This window comes from Cuculus canorus, chromosome 2 (genome assembly GCF_017976375.1).
Source record: "Cuculus canorus isolate bCucCan1 chromosome 2, bCucCan1.pri, whole genome shotgun sequence".
In the NCBI taxonomy this organism is placed as follows: domain Eukaryota; kingdom Metazoa; phylum Chordata; class Aves; order Cuculiformes; family Cuculidae; genus Cuculus; species Cuculus canorus.
The window spans coordinates 114,070,837-114,093,436 of NC_071402.1; the positions used below are offsets into that span (position 1 = coordinate 114,070,837).

General features: G+C 46.4%; 1 protein-coding gene across 1 annotated transcript; it reads left to right on the plus strand.

Moving 5' to 3' along the window:
* The first annotated feature begins 5,619 nt into the window (after positions 1-5,619).
* On the plus strand, positions 5,620-20,999 carry TGM4 (transglutaminase 4). The gene is made up of 14 exons (XM_054058977.1): positions 5,620-5,780; positions 10,801-10,980; positions 11,123-11,229; positions 11,537-11,666; positions 12,297-12,415; positions 13,838-13,945; positions 14,509-14,683; positions 15,203-15,341; positions 15,602-15,705; positions 16,559-16,810; positions 17,677-18,024; positions 19,356-19,525; positions 20,031-20,167; positions 20,673-20,999. Exons 1-14 carry the CDS (start codon positions 5,765-5,767, stop codon positions 20,812-20,814), a joined length of 2,127 nt encoding a protein of 708 aa, XP_053914952.1. The 5' UTR covers positions 5,620-5,764; the 3' UTR covers positions 20,815-20,999.
* The last annotated feature ends 1,601 nt before the right edge of the window (positions 21,000-22,600 follow it).

Below are 22,600 nucleotides of genomic sequence, written 5' to 3' on the forward strand. Positions count from 1 at the left end.
TTGGGTTCAAAAAGGGGGCAATTCTATTATTAAAAAAAAAGCTGCTGCCTGGAAGAAGTAACACAATGGAGATCTTTTTTTGTCATTTCTTGCACAAAATGCTGAGAAGCAGAAGTACCTCATTTTGAGTCATTTTAACCCAATACATAAAATAATCTTCTCAGCACAGAAGCATGCTTATTTTGGTGTTTCCGGTGCAACAGTTGTACCGGACTTGAGGGTCAAGCACTCATAGGACTGAAATTCCAAGTTCAGCCTTTGTTGCTTGCTATATCTGGACTGATTTTGCAATTTTGCCTCTTGCATCTCAGCCAGGGAAGGAGAAAACTGTCTTGAAAAATAATCAGAAAAGATATTTTTACATTCTAGTGTTTTGGTTTGCTGTAAAGCAGCTGTTTTTTTTCAAAGATAGCCTGGCTTAAAACCTCAGTTTCCTGTGGTTATTACAGTACTTCTTTTTCAGGGCAGGGAAAGTGCTAGATAAGAGTGTTTTTCCTAATTAGTGGTCACAAGGCAAAAAGCCTACATTTGGTATATGTATAGTTGTGATCTCTGTTTTATCTCTGTCTTTGCCTTCTTCAGGAACACACTCCCTGGATGGTGCTGGATTGGGCACAGAGCAATGTGATTTTCATTCATTCTAGAGGTAAATGCCCAAAGATGGTCACCTACATCCTTAACCTTAGGTCCAAAATCCTCTTTCAAGGTTTAGTGAGAAGGAAACAACTGGATTTCTGTAACGATTTTATTGGCTTCAATCACTTCTCTGGTATTTGCCTGGTATTACCAAGTAGCTTGTGCCAGACAACTTGGAATTAGTTAAGATCTGGGCTTGGCCATGTTGCATCAACTGCTGGCATCCAATTGCCTGCCACAAGTTGGCTCATGTAAGACTAGGAGAGAATCTGTCTGCTGGGAACACGGGGATGCCCTCAGGGCATAGCTGACAGGCCACTGTCATAGTCCATGGTTGTTGTACGTAAGTGAGAGGTAACTGCATCAATGCTCCTTTCAGAGTAAAAGCAACACAACATGTCAGGGTCATGATGTGGATAAGATGCACGTCACTACTAGGAAATTCTTAATGACTAAGATACAAGTGTAATGAAATGGTGAGGGGTGGACCAGTGTAGCACCTGGAATAGTAAGGTCCAGGTCGGAAGGGATAGCCCAGACCTTCATCTATTCTCTGTCTCTCTGTTTTGTTTTTTTTTTTTTGTTTTTAACCTCACAAATCTCATTACTTATTATTCCAGCGGTCCTGGCTGACTGGGGAAGTTCCACTGGACTGGAGGCTGGCTGATGTTGTGCCCATCTACAAGAAGGGTTGCAGGGAAGATCCAGGGAACTACAGACCTGTCAGTCTGACCTCAGTGCCAGGGAAAGTCATGGAACAGGTGATCTTGAGTGCTATCATGAAGCACATGCAAGAGAATCGGGTGATCAGGCCCAGTCAAAATGCGTTCATGAAAGGCAGGTCTTGCCAAACTAACCTGATCGCCTTCTATGACAAAGTGACTCGACTACTGGATGAGGGAAAGGCTGTGGATGTTGTCTTCTTGGACTTCAGTAAAGCCTTTGACAGTTTCTCATAGCATTCTGCTTCAGAAACTGTCAGCCTCTGGACTGGACAGGCGCACACTCTCCTGGGTTGAAAACTGGTTGGATGGCCGGGCCCGGAGAGTGGTGGGTAATGGAGTTAACTCCAGCTGGAGGCCAGTTACAGGTGGGGTTCCCCAGGGCTCAGTACTGGGTCCAGCTCTGTTCAATGTCTTTATTAATGACCTGGATGAAGGCATTGAGCGCACCCTTAGCAAGTTTGCAGATGACACTAAGCTGGGTGGAAGTGTGGATCTGCTGGAGGGTAGGGAGGCTCTGCAAAGGGATCTGAACAAGCTGGACTGCTCTGCCGAGACCAATGGCATGAGGTTCAACAAGGCCAAATGCCGGGTCCTGCACTTGGGGAACAACAACCCTATGCAGTGCTACAATCTAGGAGAAGTCTGGCCAGAAAGCTGCCTAGAGGAGAAGGACCTGGGGGTGTTGGTTGACAGCCGACTGAACATGAGCCAGCAGTGTGCCCAGGTGGCCAAGAAGGCCAATGGCATCTTGTCTTGTATCAGAAACGGCGTGACCAGCAGGTCCAGGGAGGTTATTCTCCCTCTGTACTCAGCACTGATGAAACCGCACCTTGAGTACTGTGTTCAGTTCTGGGCCCCTCAACACAAGAAGGATGTTGAGGCTCTGGAGCGTGTCCAGAGAAGAGCAACGAAGCTGGTGAGGGGGCTGGAGAACAAGTCTTATGAGGAGGGGCTGAGAGAGGGGGGTTGTTTAGCTTGGAGAAGAGGAGGCTGAGGGGAGACCTTATTGCTCTCTACAACTACCTGAAAGAAGGTTGTGGAGAGGAGGGAGTTGGCCTCTTCTCCCAAGTGACAGGGGACAGGACAAGGGGGAATGGCCTGAAGCTCTGCCAGGGGAGGTTCAGGCTGGACATCAGGAAAAAAAATTTCACAGAAAAGGTCATTGGAACAGGCTGCCCAGGGAGGTGGTTGAGTCACCTTCCCTGGAGGTGTTTAAGGGACAGGTGGGTGAGGTGCTGAGGGGCATGGTTTAGGGATAGTTAGGAGTGGTTGGACTCGATGATCCAGTGGGGCCTTTCCAACCTTGTGATTCTATGATTCTATGATACTATGATACTATTTCTGGGACTGTGATTCAGGAGGGACTCAATAGATACTAGACGGTACATGTGGGAACAGTCCTGCTGTGGTCAGTGCATGTTCTCTCCACGGTGCCCTTTGGGGCCCAGACGTGGGCTGTATGTGTGTGTACCTTGGTAGATGCACTTCTCAATCCATGGCACCTCAGAGCAACTTTGCAGGACAACAGAAAGGATTAGTTCGTATTTACAGAGCACTAAAAAGGAATCTGTAGTGCATATGATCTGTGTTTGATTTTGAGTCTTACTCCGACTGGACATATTAAAAAAACAAAGTAGAAACAACGTGAAACCTTAGATGGTTATAAAAAAATGTAGGTCAGTGCATTACTACTATAAAAGGCAACTTCTCCAGAACTAGACATGTGGTCACAAGATAATAGAACTGTAAAGCTAAGGATTGGGTTGCCTTCCTGCTTGGCATCGATGTCCGTGGTCATCTTCTGGAACTCTGATAGTTATTCTAATTTTTGATACGCAAAATAAACAAAACCTGAGACAAAGGGCAAGCTTGTAAATAGGGAAGCAGCCACTGGGCTATTCTGCTTGTATTTGTTTGCATTTTATTACCTTCTTATGCCAGCTAATAAGGTGACTTACCTTGCGGCCCATAGATGCAGATAAGGCTGATAGCCTCCGGCGTCTGATTTTGCAAGCTGGGACATGAGTTATTAGCAATAGGCTAGAGATTGCCTCTGAAAAAGATATAATCTCCTGCTTTTGTTAATTAGAAGAGTATATTTTTATGAGGCGGACTGAAGTGATTAAGTGTTGCAAATATTTGTGAAAAAAATTCAAGAGAGCTGATAATTTTCATACCTTCACCAAGGAGGAGTTAAAAAAGCCACGCTGCTGAACCACAGCCAGCCCCTCTGGCCACTCTGGGCAGCAAAACCGAAAGGAGATTTGCCTGTAGGAAGGACAGAGATCACCTAGTGACAACATGAAACAAACCAAAGCCATGTCTTTGAAAAACATTCCTGCAGTTTAAGCTGAAATCCCTTTCTCAGACCTTGCCAAAAGCTGTCTCGGAGGGTATTATGGTTCGATGGCCTTTTCTTGCAGGGCAAGCTTGTATGAGCCAGGGGAGGAAGCTCATATGGGAACATTGTACCATGTGCCAAGTTTAGCGCCGTTCAATTGAGATACTATATGCGAGTGCGGAGCAAAAAATAATGGGAGCAGGCAAGACCACTGATGCACAAAGTGAAAGGAGAACCGAAACCTAAATGCTCTCTGCTGGACTATACCAAATGACTAGGCTACCATATGACATTTTTTTCAGGAGCAAAGTGTTCCTGTGTACAAAAATCTGTCGGTTTTGCTGCAGGACTCTCTGTCAACACAATTTAAGATGCCTTCAACCAAGTGTGGAATGGTAGAAATTGGGAATGGATTAGAAAGATATTCTCAGTAGCTTGGATGAAGTGGATTACTCTGGTGCTCCAATTCAGTGGAAACCAGTAATATACACCATAAACGTTCAGATTACATGTTATTGGTTATGTTATTGTGCTGACATTCCATGTGTACTTTACTTCATCCCATACTGGTTCTAGACAAGAATGTCGTTTACCTCCTGGGAGGAAAGAAGCACAGAGTAAAAGCAATGATGAAAGGTAAATTGGGGTTGTAGTGCTTTTTTTCAACAGTGAAATATGTATTAGCCAGCACATTTTCTGGTGCTGAATGGGGAGTGATGCTCCCTCTGCTGAGAACGTCGGCAGTTGAGATGTTCATACAGATGTCTTGTGAGATAATAGATGTGTGTTGAACCATCAGTGACCTGGGATGCGGTAGTCATACTTTCAAGTAAGGACACCCAACATACACCTGGCAGCAAGCAGTGACATGCCCAAAGGGTGGGATCTGCTTACTCAGCACCTAGCTTGAACCAATGTTTCAGCAACTAATGAGACAGTCCTCCTAAAGTAAATTCCCAGCTACCTGAATTGATGCAGAAATGTTGATGCCTTTGAGGGCTTCCATAGGGAGATCTTGTTTAGGGAGATCCTCTATTAGATGCTCCAACCTTGCAGACTGAATCCTACCTTGCTGCACCCTGTGCTGCTGCCATGAAAGGAGGCATTGAGGGGCTGATGTTGCTCCTGTGACTGAGCTGCATCTTCACTTTTGGGTATTTAGGGTTATGTTTGTGTCTCTTTCTGGTCACTGTCCCCAAGACACTGTTGACATGCGTGCCACCACCCTCTGTGGACTAAACTCATGTCTCCATCTTGGTCACCCTGAGGACTAGGATAGCAGTGGGGCACATGGAGTCCAGCCACCTCCTGGGCAAAGACCTTTTTCCATCAGCAAAAAGCAGTTGGAAAACAGCTCCTGATCACCCAACTTTCTTGCTCCTCCTGGGCACAACCTGTTTCACCTCTTTCCCACCTCGTGCTCCAGCACGAGCTACCTCCCCTGGCATCTGCCTGATCCTGTGGAGATCGGGCTAATGTCAAAATCCTTGGGCTTTCCAGCCCACACATGTAAACTCTGGATTTTAGCCCACAGCTTCAAGTGCATCTATCTCAAACGTCATGACAAAAATATCATTAACTTCAAAGAAAGTTAGGCTGGTCCTAACAGGGAGCCCTGTTTTCTGAAGGATCAAATGTTTGTTAGCTGCCTTGTAAAGTTAGCCCTTGAGTTGCAGTCCTGGTAACCTGGATGTTAGGGCATAGGTGAATTCTTGTTACTCATCTAGCCCATGATTTTATGGTTTATCAGCAAATGGTCTGTCCACTTGTCATCTGATTATGCAAATCCACCTTCCATGTGAGTTGGGATTTAAGTTTCGCTGTTTTTCACTGTCTGAATATGTGCAAAGGGAGTTGTAGTCTTTTTTTTTTTTTTTTTTTTCCACAGCAACTTCCTTTCTCTAAACACCACCCCTTGGCAGTGGACCTGCTGACACCTCAGAGCGAGCCCTGATAAAAAGGGCTTCCTTCTCCACGCTCAGAAGCAACCAGCAGAGGCTACTCAGGAGCTCAGAAGCTGCTGGCATTGCAGGCACTTCGGACCAAAATACCAACAAGAACCATGAGTGATAACACAGGTGAGTTTTTAACATTCAATACAACAGCCTCTGTTAGATGCACAGCTTGGCAGGTCTCCTGCAGGAAGGATGGCGGCTTCATTGGAGGTGGACGGTTTCTCACCCCTCTGCTTGCTAGGAGTGATACACTGGGGGAATGGTGCTTCAGTGCCACCACTGTTCACAGCGGATAGGTTTGCTCTGGCTGTACAAACTCTGGTTTTCATGGATTGATAAACCGACTGAAAAATGCAACCGACTTCTCATCAGCTTGTAGATATGTGGCTTTATTGATGATAGTGGGAAAAAAGTGCAGCTTTTCTAAACTTATTCTGCTTCAAAGCAGAAGGATTTTCTTTCTTCCAAGCTACTTAATTATGTAGATTATTGTTCTTTAGCAATGGTTAATCGCATCTGACAGAAGTTTCAAAATAACTGAAAAAGGGATTCACTTGGACTCAAGCTCCAACACCTGGCTGTCTTGCCTGCCCTATTGTTAGAAGATCCTGTACCTACCTAGAAAGGTTTTTGAGTCATTCCTATAGCAGCTGCTGAACTATGAGTGCTGGCTGTGCTCCTGAGGCCAACCCTACACCCCAGGATGCCCAAAATTCCTGGGATCTGGGGCGTAGCTGGGCAGCTATACTAGGTGATACAATGGAGCTGAGAGCAGGTCTCCACAGCCATCAGCATGGGAAGAGTGTCCTGACAGTGCTTTGAGCCCCTCCATTTCATATCTCCATATTCCAGACGTTGATGAGCTGAATTTTTCTAGGAAGCTGCATCTTTGGCACGTGGTCTCACGTCTCTGGGGTGTGAGAGACTGTTTGCTGGAGGCTGGGCAAGGATGAGGAGTAAAATGCAGACGTCCGGATTTTGCCCTCTTGCGAAACTACAGTTCCATCCCACTTCCCTTGGGTCCTGAGCAGCCCTTGTTTCCACTGAAGCCGGGCATGCTATAAACACTATTGTTTGTATTAATATAATTTTTTTAAACCCATCACCTCATCCTCCTGGTAAAAATGCCCTCGATCCTTCCCAGTGCAAAGCCCCCATGTCCCCTTTTTGTGTTCTGGGTGACCACTGTGCTTTTCAAAGCTCTGAACACCTTCCTAGGAAGGCATGCAGTGGAGCAAGTGGGTTAGTGTAGGAAGGAACTCTAGAACGGATAAATCACAGAACCAGGAGACAAAAATACAGATACTGTCTTGAAATTTCTTTTAAAAATGGAAAAAGTTTTCTGACGGAATTTGAGTTTGCCTCTGGCCTGCCCCAGGACGGAGTGCAGCTAGGGCTGCCTCTCGCAGCTCAAGCCTCCATCGCGTGAGCAGGCTCATTCTCAGCACACTCAGCTTTGCTGTAAGCTGTTAATTCCCATGCTGGCAAACCAGGTTGCCTGCAGGCAGCCGAGTATGGGACGTAGGGACACCCAGCCCCATGCCCCAGGCAGGAGGCAGAGCAGGAAGCCAAAAGCTGCACGGGAGGGCAGCTGCAGCCAAACTCCCTCAGACATGGCATTGAGTGCGTCACCAGCTTACTCTGTGGCATTTCTTGGCACGGAACACCACGCCAGCCGGGTCACAGAGTATCACAGGTGTGTTTGCACAGGAATAAGTGCAGTGCGATTGATGGGCAGCACCACATGGGGATAGGTCTTTGGCACAATCCTCTGCATTGTCAGGGTGTATTCCAAGGTGTCTGCTTTCCGTATTTTCTCTATGTACATCCCCAACACCAGCCATTTCCAGCATCAAGGAATGGAAATGCAGTCCCTAACTTAGGAAATGCTGGAAGGACAAATTTCCCAGAGCCCTGTTCTACAGCCATCCTATGTATTCGCTCCCACATCCACCCAAGGCCCTTTCCCACCTCCAGGACTGTTTTCTAGTGGCTTATCAGCCCTTCGTCAGGGTAAGGAACAAAGTTTAGCAGCTTTGGTGGCTGGAAATTTGCTAATGCTGAGGAAGACGCACTTCCTCTTGTTCTTCTCAAGAGGGCAATTTCAGCTGAAATTTTTTGACATACACGCACACCCACACACGCCTCACTGAGCTAAACGTCAGCCCAAGGCTGGCATCTGGCAGGCAGCAAGCAAACAAAAAGCACTCGAAAATGAAATCAGGTAAGTAAAAAGTGATAGTCAATTTTAAGCCTATTTGGTGTGCCACTGATAATTGTTATGTAATTAAGATAAATATGCTTTACATAGTTACTAAGAAGAAACACACAAAAGCAATAATCTGTTGGGGATCCATGGGCATCAGTTCAGTTTACTCAAGGCTGCGGTCATTGCCAGGAATGTCACAGTAGGAAGCGTGCCACTGATTTCAGCCTGCCCTGCATCCAGCCCTGCCTACGGCATCTCTTATGCCACTGCGGTTACAAATACATTTCAGCCTCTTTATTGTTAGGGGTGGATCTTGTTGATACTCAAGTTATCACGGTTGCCCGGTACCGTGTGAATCTGTCAAGACATTTTGTGAACTAATCATTTGAGACCATTATGCCTTTGACTTACTAATGTCTAAGTTACCATAGGCAGTTTTAAGTTTCCTCACTCTCCCGTATCTTTGTCTGAATCAATCACAAGCCAAATGCTTTTGAGGTATTGTTACTCCCTCCTGTTTACACGGAATTTATCCTTTAAGGCTATTTAATGGGCAGTTACAAGACAGGTTAGACACTTCAAAAGAAATACAGCTTGGCCATGTTCTGGCATGCTCTGGCTTTCCCTGTCACACCCGGGCAGCGTGCCAAAGCCTGAAGCAGTAACCCCCAAATCCCTATCTTTATTGAAAGCTGAGGTCTTTCTCTTTGCTCAAGCTTTGCTTTTTACTCAATGCTAAGTTCAATGCTAAGTATCTTCTAACTGGCTGAAAATACTGAGATGAAATTTTTTAAAAGATGTGAAATTGGTGAGAAAGTTGTTTGGAATTTAGATACAACTTACAGAATAAAATGTGGAGAACATTTTTTAAAATAGAATAACATTCACCAGATATTATTCCAGAGATGTCCTTGATTATGTCTTAACTTCTACTTAGGTGTTTTAATTATTCTGTTAATAAAAACCACAAGACCTTCTATGTTACATAAAGTGACAAAATAAAACGAGCAGCTTTTACTCAAGCATGATGCCAGCTTGTGCTTCTTGGACCCCCATGCCCTTTTCCCAGCCCTGCTCCCATGTGGACTTGCAGGAGGGGAGAGCAGCTCAGAATACGGTGATTTAAAATGCCTCGTGCTTCAAAATCAGCTGTTGCATTGGGAATGAATGTGAGTGAGGCACCTGGCAGGGTCTCATGCTGGAGTCCAAAGCTGTGCTGAAGTCAAAAGGCAAAAGCACCAGTTGATGTGAAGCAGGACAGAGAGCTGCCCCCCATATTTAGCATCCCCCTAGAGAGGCAGCATCTCTGCAGCACAGCTGCCTCCTGGCCCCAGGCCTTCCTTTGGTTGCAGGAGAAACAAAGTCCTTGGAAAAAAACTCTTGAAGAGATTCACATATGCAGAATTCCATAAGATGTTGATTAATGACAGTTGTGATATTATTTGGGAGTAATTTTTGAGGGCAAAACACAAAGAATCATCCTCAGAATCCTGAAGAGTCACATCTCCCAGGCTCACGGCATCCCAGCGACACTGGGGGTCTCAACAGTCAAGGGGACACCAGTTTCAGTGTATTTGGCTCACTTAGAGCTTCTGTGCGCTACGTTTTGTAATTAAAGCTACTTTTAATCAGTACTTGATAATCATGAAGGATGTGTTCAATGCTAATATAAGGCAAGCCTTTGACCAGAAGGAAATATGCTGAGATAAAGAGTGAGGTTGAATTTTTAAGCTGCCCTGTGCTTTCTTCTCCTTATTACTACCACTACTACTGCTACTCCTACTCCTGTTAATACCTGCAGTAACAAAGACACATTTGTCTCCAGGAGCTGATGCACCATGTGCGTGGCAGGGCACAGTCTAGCAGCAAAGAGGAGTTGCTGTCACAGCCTTAGTTTTGGTGAGGTGCCAACATCAAAGCAGCTGAGCAGATGGGGGCAAGAAGAAGAGGGCTCAGAGACACAGCAGGACTATGGGTGCTGCTCATGGGCATGCTGCAATGGTCAGGATCTTTAGTGGGATCCTATGCAAGATGCTTAGGGAGCAGAGCTGTCTCGAAGCAGCTGTGAGTATGGCATGCGGATGCACTGTCCCCTCTAAACTTTTAAGGAGGAAGCAAGACTTTTGCAGAAGCAAGACTTTAAGTATTGCAACAAAACTTGCAGTCATGCTGTCTTCCTGGCCCATGGCAAGCTGTGGCTCCCTCGGCCAACTGGCAGCATCCAAATGCAGGCAGAGGTCCAGTGGATGTGGACTTCCAAACCAGTGAGATCCCACTTGCAGCCTTTTGGCTGCTGAGAAAGCAGCCTCAAAGGTATGTGGCCGTGTGAGCTTGGCATGCATGGAGATGCCCTCATGTTATTTGGATGCCTGGCTGCTGGCAGGGGCAGAAATCTTCAGGCTACATCTCTTACTGCTGCTGCCTCCCTCAAGCTGCTCATTCCCCACTCAATCAAGGCCACCTCAGAGGTCAAATATTCCTTGGATTCCCTGGGCTGGGAAGGAGAAAGGCAAAGGCACACCACAGCCACCTGTGGCCGAACAGTCATAGGGCAAGGCAAGCAGTCATCCCTGCTCATCGTGGATGGCTGCAGCAAGCTCACCACTGGAATCTTCTGTAACCCACTCCAGCAACAAAACTATGTATTTCTATATACATACTCTTGAGTATTTACGTTATGTTACGTTACGTTACATTAAGCTATATTATATACAGTGTAGTGTGTGTGTGTGTGTGTATATATATATAAACTTGTACCATCCATCAGCTCTGGTGGTCCTTGGTGTGATTCCTTGTGCTAGACCACTGGACACTCAGTGTTTTGATGATTCCCAGTGCTCTACTGAAAAGAAAACTGTCTTTACTGAGGCGCTTGCTATCACCATCAACCTACTTTTCTTTGTTCTCTCTCCCCCTCTGCTAAATGCTTTCCAGGTACAGGTCTGAAGGTCACTGGGATTGACTTTCTCAAGAGCAGGAACTCCGTTCTGCACCACACGGATGCGTACGACATTGAGAACCTGGTGGTGCGACGCGGGCAGGCCTTTCAGATGCAGCTCACCTTGAGCAGGGATCTGAAACCTACCGACAAGCTGTCAATGCGTTTTGGCATTGGTAAGCAGGTCTCCCCTCCATGGCCATCAGGCAAATTGGGAGAGCCCCGGCAGCCTCTGCCTGCCTGTTCCTGTTGCCTGGCACTGCACAGTTGTTGCAGACCTGTGCAGCCTTCCCGCATCCTGTGTTGATTTGTTTCCAGGTGAAAAGCCAATGAAAACCAGGGGAACACTGATGTCACTGAACCCAAAGAAGGAGCAAGACCCCAATGGGTGGCATATCTCCGTCTTCAAGATGAATGGCAAACAGGTAGAGCTCGTGGACCATGCTCCCAAGCAGGACAATGGTGGAGGGTAGCAACACTGAGACCATTTGGATCAATAGAGCAAACACTCATACCCTTGTCCTGCTTTCCTTTAGCCCCGGAATTTTAAATGGACAGCAACCTTGCTGTAATTAATTCATTGCTTCCCCCACTGCATAAGCAGGATGTGCCCGACTCCTCTCCCACGTGCATCCCTGTGGCCACCACCTTCAGTACTTGTGCTGTGCTTGTGCAGTGCCTGTGGCTGTGGTGAAGGGTCCGTCACACCACCTCTTCTTGTTGCCTCCCCAGTGCGTGCTGTCTGTCACCAGCTCCCCCAGGGCCCCAGTGGGAAAATACACCCTGAACGTGAAGACTGGGACTAACATTTACCAGCCCCAAAACAATGCTATCTACCTTTTGTTCAATCCTTGGTGCAAAGGTGAGTGGTCTTGCAACTGGGGGTGATAATTACTGCTGCCAGGGATGGCCCATAGGAGAGCTGCTCCTCGCATTTTTCCTCCTCTCTTTCCCACATGCATTGCTTTTTCTCCTTAAAACGCAATAAGTAGTTTCCTCTCAGAGGCAACAGAATCTGGGCGATAGCAAAGAGCCACTGGAGTCCCGGGTGCCAGGTTAAGGGGCTTCTCTCTGTCACCTCTATTATCACTTCTATGTCACCCCTCTCTGTTTCCCTGCATCAGCACAAATATTAACTGAAAGGGCTGAGTTGGCTTAGAATCCGGGTGAAAAAATAACCAGAAGAAAAACATGCATTGTTGGTTGGTACCGGTCCCCTGGTTCTCCCTGCTGCTTTCCCAGTCCACTAAAGTGTTCAGAAGGAAGCCTTTTGCTAAAATAAAACAATGGTCATATAGCAATACTCCTACAGGGGTAAAATAAGGACTAGTCCTATTGGAAATCCTTCCTCTATAGGAAAAATAGTGAGTGCTGCACAGTCGTCGTTTGATGTGAACATTACAGACCACCAGGTCCTCCAGTTTAGATTTCCAATAAACATTTTGTATAGTGTGAGTGCAACTTTACATCTGAGGGATTTTTTTCACTCCAGATGATGTTGTGTTCCTGGCCGATGAGGCGCAGAGAAAGGAGTATGTGCTCAATGATACAGGCTACATCTATGCTGGGTCTGCGTTCAGCATATATGGTAAACCCTGGAATTTCGGACAGGTAAAATACAGCTGTCTTCTTGGTATTATTACCCCTGTTTGTTCTTTATCCTTTAGACATTCATTTCAATGACTTAGACCTATAAACAGTTTAACCCATGGGTAGCTCAAAGCGCTTGAATAATCCTGCCAGCTTCACCGGCAGAGCTCACCTGATTAGAGTAATCTGCATCCTTAAGTGTTTTCCCCAGACACAGCTTAAGAACAGGATTTAATGGCCCATTTATAGGCAGGTCATGAGGCCTCTGGCAATGGAATTGGAAATTGGGCATGGAGCATTTCTGGTTGAAAAGATTCCCATAAGGAATCCTCCCCACTCTCATGCAACACAGCGTCCATCAGTAAACCAGCTTGGGAGCTGGAAAAGGGAAAAAAATTCTGATGCTTTACTGTTGCATTGTGATCGGGAAAATATAGGGGAAAAGCACTGGCTGAGGTTGTCATCATTCCGGTGGTGCCTTCACCGACTGCATGGTGAACAGTTGGGTGCAGGACAGAATCAGCCTGCACTCTCAGGAAGGGTGTTCCTTCATTCTGCCTCTGAGATAACTGCAGCGGAGTGGAACGACAAACTCACCCAGGCTACAGATGAGAGGTGGATGCCCGAGCAAGTTTATTTGCACCCTGTAGAACGCACACAGGCAACTATACAGAGCATCCTGCACCCTATCCGTACAAAATTCCTCACTAAGAAATGTTGGAACTTGGGGATTTTGTCACTTTTTTTTTTTCTTTTATTTTGGTTTACAAGTCTGTGATTTCAAGATGCAAGATGTAGATAACCCAGAAAAAGAGCTCATGATGATGCCTTTTCCACTAAGGGACTAAAGGGCATTATTCCAGAGGGACTGTTCCTGTCCTAATATTTATTCTGCCGTTAAGCAATGAGAATTAATATTGATATTCTGCCAACTTTCATTGGGTCAGATGTTTGACATCTCTGTGAATTGGACATAAAGCAGCTTTATGAGTAATTGCTATAGTAATTAGGAATCTTTTACTGTAATAATCAGCATCTATGTACCTCTCCCCCTACCACTGGATTAATTGTGTAGCTATGTCAATAGACCGAATAACTGTAGCGCTCTTAAATTTTCATTACTCTTATGAGTAATTTGCAGGGTTGCAAGGAGATGACGTAGGTGACTTAGGAATATCACAGAAGTAAAGATTGCTGGTCCCGATTGTGTTTGCAAGACATATGACTTTTTTCTTCCAAGGTGGGTTTTTGTTTAAGCCCTTCTTTGGAGAGAACAGCTTTGGGTTGCCCCATAAGCTTGAAAATTCAATATTGTAAAGGAAGTTTAGAAGCTATGGCTACTCAGACAGTTTCCTCCAAGTACTTAGATAGGCTGTGTAGTACTTGAGCTAATTCTGTTTTAGAATGGTGTACAAAAAAGTCTCAACTTTCTCTTCATAACAGTTTGAAGACTCCATCTTGGAAGCCTGCATGTATCTGCTGGACAAAAGTAACCTCAAGCTGAATGAAAGAAGAGATCCTGTGCCTGTGACTAGAGCCATGTCTGCTTTGGTATGCCTCGCTATGAGAAGCTTTGCACCTCCAGCTTTCCACCCCCAGCTTTCCACCCTCTTTTTTACTTGCTCTTCTTTCCCTGGGGAATGGAACACCATTTCATGATGCATCTGAAATGGGTTGTTTTGGGAAACCATGAGCCAGAGGCATTTTGAGTGGAGAAGAGGCAAGCGAAATACAGTATTTCCCCATCTCCAAAGCTTGCAGGTGCTCTGGCGGTTTTCCTTCCCCAGCAGCAGGGTTGTCAGGCCCAACACAAGGGCTGTGTTTTGGGAGGGCATCTACTCTCTGCAGTGGAACCCTTCCAGGAGCTCTGTGGTTTAGGATACAAGATGAAAAGTGTATTATGGCTGCCCTGAGCAGCAGTACCACCTTCCTCTGGGCATCCAGGTGGATGGTTTCCAAACAGGGGAGTCCCCAGCCAGCACCAGTGACCTCCCTTGGTACCACAGGGCTGCAAATCACCTGGGGAGCCTCAGGGCGGGCAAAGATCCCAGGGTTTATGCTTCATTCAGCCTCACACCTGTATTTTTCTCCTTTGCATGTGTGTATGGCCACAGGTTAATGCCAATGATGACAGTGGCGTCCTGCTGGGGAATTGGTCAGGGAACTACAGCAAAGGGACCCCTCCTACAGATTGGCTTGGGAGCGTCTTAATTTTGCAGAAGTATTACAAAACGAAAAAGCCTGTCCTTTATGGTCAATGTTGGGTCTTTGCAGGAGTCCTCACCACAGGTAAGCAGTGAACCGCCTTGCTTCTCGGGTATCCTAAATGCTGTGCCAGTAAGCCAAATTACTATGCCTCTGAAAGTCAGAGATGGCAGGGTCTGTTGTGTAAGGAGATGCTGAGGAAGCTGGTACTGTTCAGTCTGGAAAAGACATGGCCTGGGGGATCTTATCCATGTGTATAAATACCCAACAGGAGGGAGTGGAGCAAACAAAGCCAGGCTATTCTCAGCAGCACCCAGTGTCAGGACCAGAGGTGATGGGCACAACCGGAAATATCCAATGTTCTATCTGAACTTGGAAAAAAAAAGCTTTTTTCACTGTAAGGGTGATGGAGTGTTAGTACAAGTTGTCCAGAGAAGCGGTGGAATCTCCATCCTCATGGATATTCAAAAGCTGTCTGGACAGTCTTGAGTACCTGTTCTAAAGGACCCTGGGTGGGCAGAGAGGTGGAGGGAGATGATCCCCAGAAGCTCCCAGTAGCCTGAGTGATTTTGTGACCCTGTGTTTTGTTTGTCTGTGTCACAGTCATGCGCTGCTTGGGGATCCCATCCCGCTGCGTGACTAACTTCAACTCAGCACACGACACGAATGACAACCTGAGAGTTGACATTTACCTGAATGCATCTGGAGAACCTCTGACCTCGATGTCCTTTGACTCTGTCTGGTACTGTCAAAGTGGGTTAATGATTCCTACCCCTTCACCTCACCCCTCAGCACCGTGTTCCCTAGCCCCAGGAGCCTTTCCTTTGAGAATTTCCCTACTGCTTCGGGTCTGCTGCCAAGGAGAGAGAGAAAGTGTGGGATTTCACAGGGTTACACACAAATCCCCATTAAATCTGCCCTACTTAAGGATTAAGAAAGGAGATCATGACTCCTCTGGCTGTAACAGGTCACTCTTTTTCTTTCCAATCCAAATGCATGCAGGAACTTCCATGTGTGGAATGATGTCTGGATGAAGCGGACAGACCTACCAAATGGTTTTGATGGCTGGCAGGCAATCGATTCAACCCCTCAAGAGCAAAGTCAAGGTAGGATTCACCTAGGGAGGCTCTTCTGCAGGTCCAAATGGAGACAGGGACATTTACTAATAGAACCATGGCCCCCAATGAGCAAAGCACACGCTCCCCATGCACATCTTCACACACTTGAGCAGTGACATCTTAAAGCTGGTGGTCTTGTCCTGCTGTCTCAGCCTGGCATGGGAGCAACAGCATTTCTTGGCACACAGAAAATCAACCTTGTAGGATGCTATGGGGACATAATTGACATTTTAGAGGTCAGAGTGCACAGATGGAAATCAGAGCACTTACCTTACCATCATCCATCCTCTGATTTCTCTGGTGGAGCTGAGAGCTCAAAGCAGTCTGTACTAAAAGGTGCCACAGCTTTCCCCGGTAAAGATGCTTTCTGTAGAGTTGTCCTGCGAAAGTCATGAGTCCATTCCTTGGTGAGAGGAGTGACTGCCAAAATCAGTAACTACCCTCCCTGCACAGAAGCAGGGAGTTTGGAGGTAGGAAAGAAAACATTAATCCTCAAGGCTGTGCAGAAAGTTGAGTATTGCCAGGACATCAGACACAGGTGGCTGGACTAGGCTGACTCCATCACTGAGGCAGGACTTTCAAACCTTAAAATTATTTAAGTGAGGCAAAGCACTTAAAAGCTCTTACCAGAACTTGGTCATCTACAAAAAAAGCCTAAACAGCTATGGGATAAATGAGGGCTTTCGGAATTCATCACTGAGTTGGAAGAATATTTATTATTATTCTAAGGGTCAACTGCCATGGCCACAGATTCTTGCTTGAGTGGGTCTGAGGGTGGAAGGGAAAATAGGAGGCTCTGCTTATATTTGGAAAAGCAAATGGTGTTGAATGTACTTTCTAGGTATTTTCCGGTGTGGTCCATGCTCAGTGAAGGCTGTCAAAGATGGGGTTGTGTATTTGCCCTTCGACAGCAGGTTTGTGTATTCAGAAGTGAATGCTGATGAAGTCTACTGGGTCGTCAAGGAGGTGAATGGCAAGAAAAAGTACACGAAGGTTAGCACAGATACCAGAAGCATCGGTGTGAACATAAGCACAAAAGCCGTGGGGGAGAACAAGCGAGAAGACATCACTGCGGAGTACAAGTTCCCTGAAGGTGACTTCCCCCATCATCTAATATAGTGCCAAAGAGGACACCCCTGGCTGTGTAGGTCACCCCACAATGCAAGTTTACTCCAGGAGAAAACTGCAGGGGTAGCTGCAGTGGCAAACCCCCTATAACGCCTGGAGACCTGGGGGATGCAGCAGTACTCCTGAGCATCTTCATGCCCCTAGGGATACCTGCAGGCTGCTCTTTAGGGACTGGTGCAAGCAAGCTTGCAGGTGGTGAAAGAAATCATCTGAATGACCAACTTAGTGGTTGGACTTACTGCTGCTTAATTTCTTCATTCTTCTTTTTGTCTTTTCATTCCCCAGACGATCCTTGAAACAGAAACCCCTGCATTTGCTACTCACAGTTCTGAGATCCATACATGTTGTGCTAGACTGTTAAACCCTTTCCAGTGAGGAGCAGGAAAATCTTAGGCTGAAAGATTTAGGAGCATCCATGCTCTATAAAGTGTCCCTTTCAGGAAAGTCTTGCAGTCCAAAATGCTACAGTTAGAATAGTAGAATCATTAAGGCTAGGAAAGATCTTTAAGATCATCAAGTCAAGCCGTTAACATAACACTGCCAACTCCACCGCTAAACCATGACCCTAAGCATCACATCTACAGGTCTTTTAAACACATCTGTGGATGGTGACTCAACCACTTCCCTGGGCAGCCTGTGCCAATGCTTAACAACCTTTTCCATGAATAAATTTTTTCTAATATCCAATCTAAACCTCTCTTGGCACAACTCAAGGCCATTTCTTTTCATCTTATCATCCTATGCTTCTCAGCAGAAGAAGCATAAATTAAGGGAAGGTGGCTCTGAGTAAGACTGAGATACAACTATCACCCATCTATTTTCTTCATCCAGGTTCCAAACAGGAAAGGTTGTCCATGGAGAAAGCTACCTCCTTCATAAACCCTTCAGGACTGGTACCTCGTGCACGCTCCACTTCAGCTGGGCCCATGGCTGATGCAGGCTCCAAACCTGTGGTCCAGCAAGAGGCGATCTCCAAGTCTGGGCTTCGACTTGAGATAAGCAATAAAGCAGCTTTGTATCCTGGCAGTCCACTTGAACTGGCCATCACAATGAAGGCCTCTGCTCCTGGGAGCTGGACCATCAATCTTCTCGGCTCCTGCCAGCTGCAGTCCTATACTGGGAAAATTGAGGCCAACCTTGGTTGTATCAAGGAGACTGTCAAGCTTGAAGGCAAAGCAGGTAGGCACAGCAAGCTTCCTGTGTTCTATAGGCTGTTTACTGTCGCAGTGTGTGTTTCACTTGAGCTGGTTCGTAATAGCTCAGCTACAGGTCAGCGCATGGCTCTGTGAGGAACACACAGAGCAGAAATTGCCTGCCTATTACCTCCCTCTCTTGTTACTGCATTTGAGAGTGTCAGTAACAGAGTGGGATCCACAGCAAGAACCAAAACGTGAAGGCCCTGTCCCTGCTGCAGCTTCAATGAGATGGTTAGAAATACTTTACTGTGGGCAGACAGACCTTTTCATGGTGTGAGCAAGGTGTGCTGGAGCATCTTCCTCCCGTCCTTACTGTGTAAGCATCAAAGCCACTGCAGGCTTTAAGTGTGTCCATATGGAGCAGATTGCTCACAGGATTTAGATGGCTGGAAATTTCAGCCTTATTTTTGTTCTTGTGCTTGCCAATCTAATGTTGAACAGCTGGTGGCGATGCTGGTGGGTGTTATTTTCTGAATTCTTTGCCCAAGCAAATTTCAACCTCATGACTGCCTGCCTGGCTGATCCCAAGAGCTGTTTACTGTGCGTTACGCATCTTTGCACGACCTGGGTTGCATTTCTGATCCTCAGCAATGTGACTGAAAACTGCTAAAGAAGAGACTAACAAGTGATGAATAATTAATAGCACTTGCTCATTCCAAGCATGAGTCACTGTTGCAAAAAAAAAAAAAATAATCTTTGCTGCTGGTGATTGCTGAGTGTTTTCATGCACAGTGTTTCATACTGTGGCTGTCAAAATGCAGCAGACTGGGACATAAAGGCAGCTACATACATTTAGAGATAAGAACAGGTGATTTTTTTGATTCCCAGAAGCCAGGAAGGCTTGAGGTTAAAGCAATGTTCAGGCTCCAATGCTGCTGACTCCAGGGCTTTTCCAAGCCACTAGAAGTTTGTTCAGGCAATTAAAGATAAAATCTGAAGTGAAAGGAAAGCCACTAATTTTCTAGCAAGCAGTGCCTCAGAAAACCAGAGGACATAGGTTTAGATGTACTCAGCCTCACACTCCTCTGCCTCCCCATGAGAACTGGGACAACCAGAAACAAAGGCTACTAAGATGCTTGGGTATGAGCCCAAGCGAGTGCTCAGCTACACAGAGAGATGGTGTGGGCTCAGCCACCCTTCCTGTGGGTTGCGTGTGCTGGGTACCAGTCACCCAGCTGGGGCTTGCCCCGAGGGGCCCCTAAATCAAGGCAAAACTGGGATGGTCTCAGCAAATACAGCTTACCCCACTCCCAACTTTGCCACCCGGTTCATGGGCATGTGATGAAGCATGGAGTTCTGTTTTTCCTTCTGCAGAGAGGGAGATCCCTATGAAAATTGAGCCCGATGTGTACATGAAGACGCTGGCCTCAGTGGAAGATGAACTGCTCGTCCAAGTCATTGCCATTGCTGAGGTCCAGGAGACAGATGACAAGTTCACCAAGGAGGTGGCAATCGGATTTGAGTACCCGCCCATCACAGTTGAGGTGAGGCAGCCACCAGCTCAGCTCCTCTGAGACAAGGATTAAAGTCCTACTTGCTGTAACACCAAGGTGGTGTTAGTATTCCCAAGAGGATCTTCCAAACAGCTACCTCCTAGAATGCTCACTCCCTGGTGTTTTATTTGGCTACTCAGCCTTTGTTTGAAAGTTGAAAGCAGACATGAAATAAAGATTTTATTGCCCCATCTAAAACGGGCAGGCAGGGGCTGCTTGAAGGGAGGAGATGGAAAAGGACAGTTTGTACAGGGCCCTTCTCTCACCCCACAGCTCTACGTCCTGAAAGAAAAACATATTGAGTAACCAGAGAGAAGAGTTCGGAAAACAGGCAGCAGGGCAGAGCACATGGTGCTGCAGGAGGGTGGAAAACATGTGAGGGGGTTGTCACCCACCGTACTGGTGGTGAGGAGCAAACCTGCAGCAGCTCTAGCATCCTTATCACCTCTCTGATCCCCAGTATTTGGGTTTGCTTCTGTCTTTTCTACTCTGCCAGATGCCAGAAACAGCCAAACTGAACCAGGACTTCACATGTGCCTTCATCTTCAAGAACAAACTGAATGCCACTTTGGACAACTGCAAGCTGCTCGTGGAGGGCTTGGGCTTATTTAAGATAGCAACGTTTGATGAGGGGTAAGGAGATGAACCAAGCATGAAATTACCTTGGCAGGACTTCGCTTTGTTGCTCTTTTTTTCAATCTCCCTTGAAGAAGTGCTTAAGTGAATTGGAGTAACAGGATCCTTTGCAAGTATGTTTGAAACGGTACCATGCTTGGGTGCAGTCCATGCAGCAGAAAGACCCATGCAGAGGCTGGTATGTTCAGGGCATTTGAACATGACAGGGGTTCTTCCCGGGCTCTGGCTGTGATCTCAAGTGCTGCCTGGCTGGTGTGAACACAGCTGCTTCCTTCAGAGCTGAATTTAGTGTTTCAGCAGTATGGGGAATTCTGGGGAAGGTCCCCAGGATGGCCAGGATCACCAGCTAGCACCACTGAGCCAAGCTCCACTTACTGCATATTGGTTACAGGAGAAGGGAAATACCCACTCTAGAAACATGCTGCTGCTATTTCTTGAAGTGAAACAATCCAAAAGCAGCAAGCAAGAACAATAACATGCTATGTTTTTTCTTTCTCCTTAGGGATGTAGAGCCTGGTAGGATCATTAAGTCTGAAATAATATGCAAACCGACAAGACTAGGCGAGAAGAAAATAATAGCCAAGCTGATCTCAAACGTGATCAAAACAATCTCTGTGGAGAAGTCCATCACCATCGTCGAGTAGGGTCAGCAGGACGAAAATAGTGGCCTTGCTAAACATCTAGCACTCCTGTGTGTATTGAGCACTTCTTGCATCCTTGATTGCTGGATAGTAATCTTGAAGTAAAGAACAAAAATCTCATTAAGCTAAGGGAATGAAACTGACTTAAATGGCACGGTTGTGTTGATTGCAGTTAACTATGATTCAATAAAAGTTGCTATAATCGAATGTGTGATTGGGTTGAATGGTATCGTGGAGTTGGCATGGCTTTGAGCCTGGGGAGGAATATAGAATCATAGAATCATTAAGGTTGGAAAAGACCTCTAAGATCATCAAGTCCAACCATCAACACCACTGTGCCTACTAGACCGTGTCCTGAAGTGTCATCTGTACACATTTTTTTGAATGCCTCCAGGAGTGGTGACTCTACCACTTCCCTGGGCAGCCTGTGCCAATGCTTTACCACTCTCAGTAAATAATTTTTTCCTAATATCCTATAAAACTCCTCTGGCACAACTTGAGGTCATTTCCTTTCATCCTATAACTTGTTACTTGAGAGAGGAACATTCCCTCTTCAGGCCAGCGACTGGAGCTCACAAAGGTGCCAGCTTCAGTCAGTGGTGGCTGTGAGCTTGGGAGGTGCTTTGCAGCTGCTTGGCTGCCTCGACTGGGAGGGCTCTGGTCCTACATGATAGGCCATCCAGGGACCTTGCTGCACCATGAGCTGCTGTGTAGCTCAAAAAAATGTTTTAAACAAATCCTTCCTGGGCAATTTCCTCTCCCCCCCAAGCAGCCAGCTGGGGAATATACTGGCATGTGCTTTTTTTTAGATGTGACGAAAAGAGCAAACCTGGCACAGTGTCCCCAAACACCATTTTTCATACAGCTTCCTTTCTTCCCATCCAATTTCTTTGGGGGATTTTTCAGGCATTTTTGAAAGAAGTACCATCTCTAGCACCATTATCAGTGATTCCCTGGAAGTGTATAACCTCTACCCTTCCCCTTCCACCCTGAACGCTGCTAGATTACATGTTGGACCCTGATTGCGGTGTACATCTGGAGCTCTTCCAGCCATACCCATGTCAAAGGGGACAACAGCTGTGCACAGAGCCCAGAGAGCCCTGTTCCTGAGCTGCACATGCCAGCACCTCCTGAGCCCACCAGTGGCAAAGGACAGCTCTGCTTCACAGCATAACTGCAATAACTGCATAACTCCAGCAGCACTCAGGCACTGGAGTTTCCAGCATTTCCGCAAGGAAAGAGGAAATGTGGATATAATTACTATTTTTTTAAAAAAAAGCAAATACCCAAGTACTAGGCTTGTGGAACAGAAAAAAAGAAATGGCAACTACACCTTGTTATGTGCCAGCCTATAAAAGGAAGGATGAATAAAGGGAGAAGGGAAACAAAGCTTTGGCCATTCCTTTGTTCTTCAGAGATCTGAGAAACACCTGGAGAAGTGTCCAGGTGGCTGTTGGGCCACAAAAGGCAGTTCATAGGATCATAGAATCACCAGGATGGAAAAGACGTCTTGGATCATCGAGTCCAACTGTTCCTATCTGCCACTAAACCATGTCCCTGAGCACCTTGTCTACTCATCTTTTAAGTATCTCCAGGGACGGTGACTTAACCCCCTCCCTGGGCAGCCTCTGCCAGTGCCCCATGACCTTTTTTGTGAAAATTTTTTTCCTGCTATCCAGTCTGAACCTCCCCTGGCGCAGCTTGAGGCCATTCCCCCTTGTCCTATCCCCTGTCACTTGGGAGAAGAGGCCAGCACCCACCTCTCCACAACCTTCTTTCAGGTAGTTGT

Bases quoted from the DNA above. Each gene is read 5' to 3' on its own strand.
- TGM4 (XM_054058977.1), top strand. The intron at 10,981-11,122 runs GTAAGCAGGTCT...ATTTGTTTCCAG, and splicing joins GTCAATGCGTTTTGGCATTG to GTGAAAAGCCAATGAAAACC. The intron at 14,684-15,202 runs GTAAGCAGTGAA...TCTGTGTCACAG, and splicing joins TGCAGGAGTCCTCACCACAG to TCATGCGCTGCTTGGGGATC.